The sequence below is a fragment of the Parasteatoda tepidariorum genome, unplaced genomic scaffold, assembly GCF_043381705.1.
Source record: "Parasteatoda tepidariorum isolate YZ-2023 unplaced genomic scaffold, CAS_Ptep_4.0 HiC_scaffold_3732, whole genome shotgun sequence".
Lineage (NCBI taxonomy): Eukaryota > Metazoa > Arthropoda > Arachnida > Araneae > Theridiidae > Parasteatoda > Parasteatoda tepidariorum.
The window spans coordinates 345-5,062 of record NW_027261708.1 but is presented as its reverse complement, the minus strand read 5'-3'; the positions used below and the strand labels follow the sequence as shown (position 1 = coordinate 5,062).

The window sequence follows — 4,718 nt, the reverse complement described above, 5'->3', positions numbered from 1 at the left end:
TATTACTAATTTTGGGGATTTTATATCCGGAACAAAAATCATTAATTAAAAATTACATTAAGTTCCGGACAAGGCATGGATGTTCTTTCAAAGTCTGTAATATTTGTCCTTACTGTGGAAGCAATGTAGATACACCTAATATGGTGCGTGCCCTTCAAAGAGTGGCCACCAAATCTGCCCTACTGATACCTGAAAGTATTTTTTGTGAAAAAAATGGAATGCGGAAAAATAATGAAAAAGAGTAAAGACAACTAATAAAGGTTTGTAAAATAACGTCAAAGAACTATATTATGGGAAACATCTTCCTAAAATATATACTTTTGGATTAGGATGATCCATTTACATTTTAAAACAAAAATCTTGTTAATTAAGTTTATATACTTATGTCTTATAAACATATTTAGTTATAATATAATATTTTGTTTTGTAGGCCATGGTATTTTACAGCGAAGGTATGCGGTTACCCTATTGGGTTTCCTTTGTTCTCTGGTCACACATTCCCAACGATTAAATATTAGTATTGCCATGGTTGCCATGGTGAATTCCACCAATATACAATCAATCGCCATTAATAAAAATACTACTGAATGCCCATATACAGCTGCAGAAAAAGGATATGCTAAAGTTGTAAGTAAAATTCCTTCTCTGGTTGTTAATGCTTTTTTCTGAGGCTTGTTGACATTGTTGTTACAACTTTTAAAACTACTACGAAAAATTAAGATTAAAAAATTCTAATTTGGATTTATAACTATGTCATTTTTTTTCCTTGAAAAATTGATTTAAATAAGTTATTGTTGGATAGAGGATGACTTGGACTCTTGGAGGACACTTGACACCTTGGCAAATGTTTATACTTTTATATACATTTACACGGTGACAAAATTGACTATTTTGTAGTAAATTATAAAACTTTCTCATGTGGAGAAAGAAAATTCTTAATTTGCTTTTTCATTGCTACGTAAAACTATTCTTGTTGATTGTTCAAACATTAAGAAAACTTTTTACTCGAGAAATCAGTGTCGGAACTTATAAAACGTTTTACAATTATTGTTTTAACAAAAAGGCAAACTACAATAGTATACTTTTATAAGTTACTGTTAAAAAGATTTGTTAAATGATGACGATCAGCTTAATACAAAATGTAATGCGCAAAATGAGTTTAATATATCAGCCTGTTTGGTAAGTTTGGTAAAATATTAAATTATGGTAGTAATGCCACCAAATTTGTTACAACATTATACCTTTAATTTGAGATGTTATGTAAAAAATATTATTAAGCAAAATTATTTATATTTATTAATAGATATTAATAGAATCATAAGAGAATAGATGTTTTTTTTTCTGTCCAGGTGGAGCAGAAAGGGAGTTAATCACTGCAAATATGTGTTTAAGCTTTCATAACATCTATGTTTGGTTTTTATTGGCTTTCTTTGCTTCCAGTTATGGCAGAAAATCAAGGTTGATTTATTTATTTGTATTACACTGTAGTGCAAATATTTTAAATGAATAATTATAACTTTCGTAGAAAAAACTGTCTTATGCCTTTTATGTGTTATTTTATTAGAAGCAACAATTATGGCAAAGAAATAATCAGGGTTGCTAAGCGATGGTGGATAGAAGGCTTAGCTCCCTAGTAAATAAATAAAAGAAAAATAAAAGAAAATGAAACAAAAAGGTTTTTTGTCTGCCCCGCTGCCAAAACAGTAGCAAAATTTGTCGCATTGTTTTATCAACCAAACCTAAACACCTGTTAAATAAAAATAAAATATTGTTTTATCCGTTAATCATTGAAAAGCATTCGAATAAAAATAATGTAATAGAATAAACAATATAAACCAAGATTCATTTTTATATTTAAACCGGTTTTTTTTATTTTCTACAAATTCACCTCAGTATAAACAAAACTGTTTATGGTACATAAGCAAATTGAAACCAATATTTTGAAGACTAACCTTTTTGAAATTTTCAGCATCATTCAGAATTTTCATGGGATCCAGAACTACAAGGCTACATTTTGAGTGCTGGATATTTAGGTTATGTTTTCAGTCAAATACCTGGTGGAATTCTTGCCGGTAGATATGGCACAAAACCGCTTATTGTGGCAAGCGTTTTGTTTGCTTCTATCTGCAATTTGCTGTCACCAATTGCAGCAAGACAACATCCTTACCTCCTTGTAGCGGTGCAACTAATTCGAGGAATGAGCCAGGTGAAATTTTATAAAATTATTTATGTCTATTAATTTCGACTGCATATTTTGCAATTAGTAATTTTACATGAATATTCATCAGAAGTATAACTTATGAACATATAACGATATTTTCCTAATCTCAGTTGAATAAAAAAGTTTAAATTTTTTGAAGAGTTTTTATTTGTTAATTCTTATTACAAAATCATATAATAGCTTTATTAGTTTGATTGCCTTAGTACCATTTACTGACAAATATAGCCAGTTTTCTGCATATCATCAATGTTTATTTCAGAAAATATAAGGAACTAGGTAATAGTACACAAACAATTGTTACTATGGGTAAAGAAATCATTTTAAATCATAACACTGAAGCAAAAAAACTAAAATTAATTATTATGAAACTTTAGAAAAAACCAATAATTATGTATAGGAGGGCATTTTGGATCATGAAAAAAAGCTGAAGAAAATAAGTTATTAATATTTGAACAAAAAATACCAAGAAAAATAGTTGCTGCTGCCAAAGAAAATGATGTTTTGAGAATCCGTTATAAAAAAGAACGTAACACCAAATTCAGAGAAATATTTTGAAGATTATAAAGGTATATCAATTAAGATGGTTTAGACATATCTACAGATTTAACGATTTAAACCCAATGAGTGAAAAGACAGTTAAAAAATGTGAAAGAAAAGCGATAGACCCAACACTAGATGGCTTGATATAGCTGGCGAAAGGTGACCTAAAATTGGTTTTAACCGTTGGAGAACTGTAGGAACGGATGACTCCCAATGGAATAAACTTTTGGAGACAGCCTTGGCCTGCAACTGGATGTTGAGCTACAGAAGAAGATAATAGTTTATCAAAACTGAAATAAGCATTTCGTATTTACGTATCTAAAGTGCTTCTATGCTATCATGCAAGAAAATGCTAATCATTTGCTGCAATTTTCTATTATCTCTTTGTTATATTTTTAATAATATAAAATAAAATGTCACCCTTGAAATGGTAAACGTTAGGATTATAGAATTGATATGATTCTGATTATATAGGATATGATTCTGATTGATAATGTTTTGCTTTAGAGTGTTAAAATTTTCTGCAATTTTCTTAAACATCTACTTCAAATTTCTCACATTGTTTACAACGTAATAATACTAAAGAATGTGTTAGAATATTGACGTTTTGTACAACTTGTGTTAATAGCTTTTTTTTTATCAAAAAAAAAATTACTGTTTGTAAATAACCAAAAATAGAAATTTTTTTCCCCTTTAAATGTTTTATTTACAGAGTGATTTACACTCGTATGTGTTAAAAGAATATTACCATTGCCAAAGAGTTTAGGCTGTGTTTGGAGTTGTACTGTCCTTTGGTGTAGAATGATGTAGACTAAGAACTAGTTTTAGTTTGCCACATAAAAATTTATGTGCATGTGTTTGCAAACTTCGCAACTTACTTAGCAAGACTTACTTAGAGTGTTACCTATTCAGACCGTGGAATCTCTTTGAGAACTGAATTTATCATCTGTCTTCATCAGCTGTTTCACTGACATGGCCTTTGCGCCATCTAAGAATTCGAAAACTGAATGTTTACCAAAAATATTTACCAAGTTTTTCACTTTTTGTAACATTTCTACTTTTTAAAATTCTCTTAATGGACTTAAACTTAAAAAGTAATTTTTTTAAAAATTTTTGAATAAAACGTTTCTGAATGGTTTGAAGGATTTTATACTGTAGTTCTATTATCATGACCTAGGTTTCAATATTTAGCTGCAACTTATTATTATATTTAATATTATAATTTATTGTTATAATTTCATTATAATTTATTATTATAATTTATTATTATAAGTAATTATTATAATTTATTATTATAATTTATTATTATAATTAATTATTATAATTTATTATTATAATTTATTATTATAATTTATTAAATTATAATAATAATTTTATAATTTAATTTTATAATTTCATATTATAATTTATTATTATACTTTATTATAATGATTAATTATAATAATAAGAAACTTTTTATTAAGAAACGAAAAATTTTAGACAAAAATAAGACTATACAAGCATCTGATTTCGTGTCATGTGATTTCAGGGTTTACTGCCATCAGCTTTATCTCTTTTGATGGCTCGATGGTTCCCAAAATGTGAGAGAGGTTTCCTCTCAGCTTTTATTTATTGTGGTTTTCCCGTTGGAGCTTTCATTGGTAGTTTGGTGTCAGGCCCAGTTTGTGAAGTCAGCCTTGACAACGGATGGCCTTTTGTATTTTACATTTTTGGTAAGTAATGAAGTTAATCAAAACTTTCGTTTAATTGAAAAACTAAAAAAAAATAAACTTTTTGAAATACACATGGGTAACAGCTTTTATTGAAAATGTTTTTAGTTGCGTTTGAGTGAATGTTGATTTAGCATATAAATACTTCTTAGCATTTTCTCTCATTTATTAATTGATTTTGGATTTATTTAATAACAATAGAATTTTATTGATTTTTGCATTATTCAATTTTATCAGTTTAAAAATTA

The 4,718-nt window shown here is 27.8% G+C and overlaps 1 protein-coding gene across 1 annotated transcript; it reads left to right on the top strand.

Annotated features, from left to right (window-relative positions):
• Nucleotides 1-430: 430 nt before the first annotated feature.
• Nucleotides 431-4,473, top strand: LOC122273423 (putative inorganic phosphate cotransporter; the record flags this gene model as incomplete). Its single annotated transcript, XM_043057492.2, is given in 3 exon segments — nucleotides 431-627; nucleotides 1,970-2,206; nucleotides 4,290-4,473. Coding segments are annotated over 3 exon segments (618 nt in total), but the record flags the coding sequence as incomplete, so codon positions are not given.
• Nucleotides 4,474-4,718: the final 245 nt, after the last annotated feature.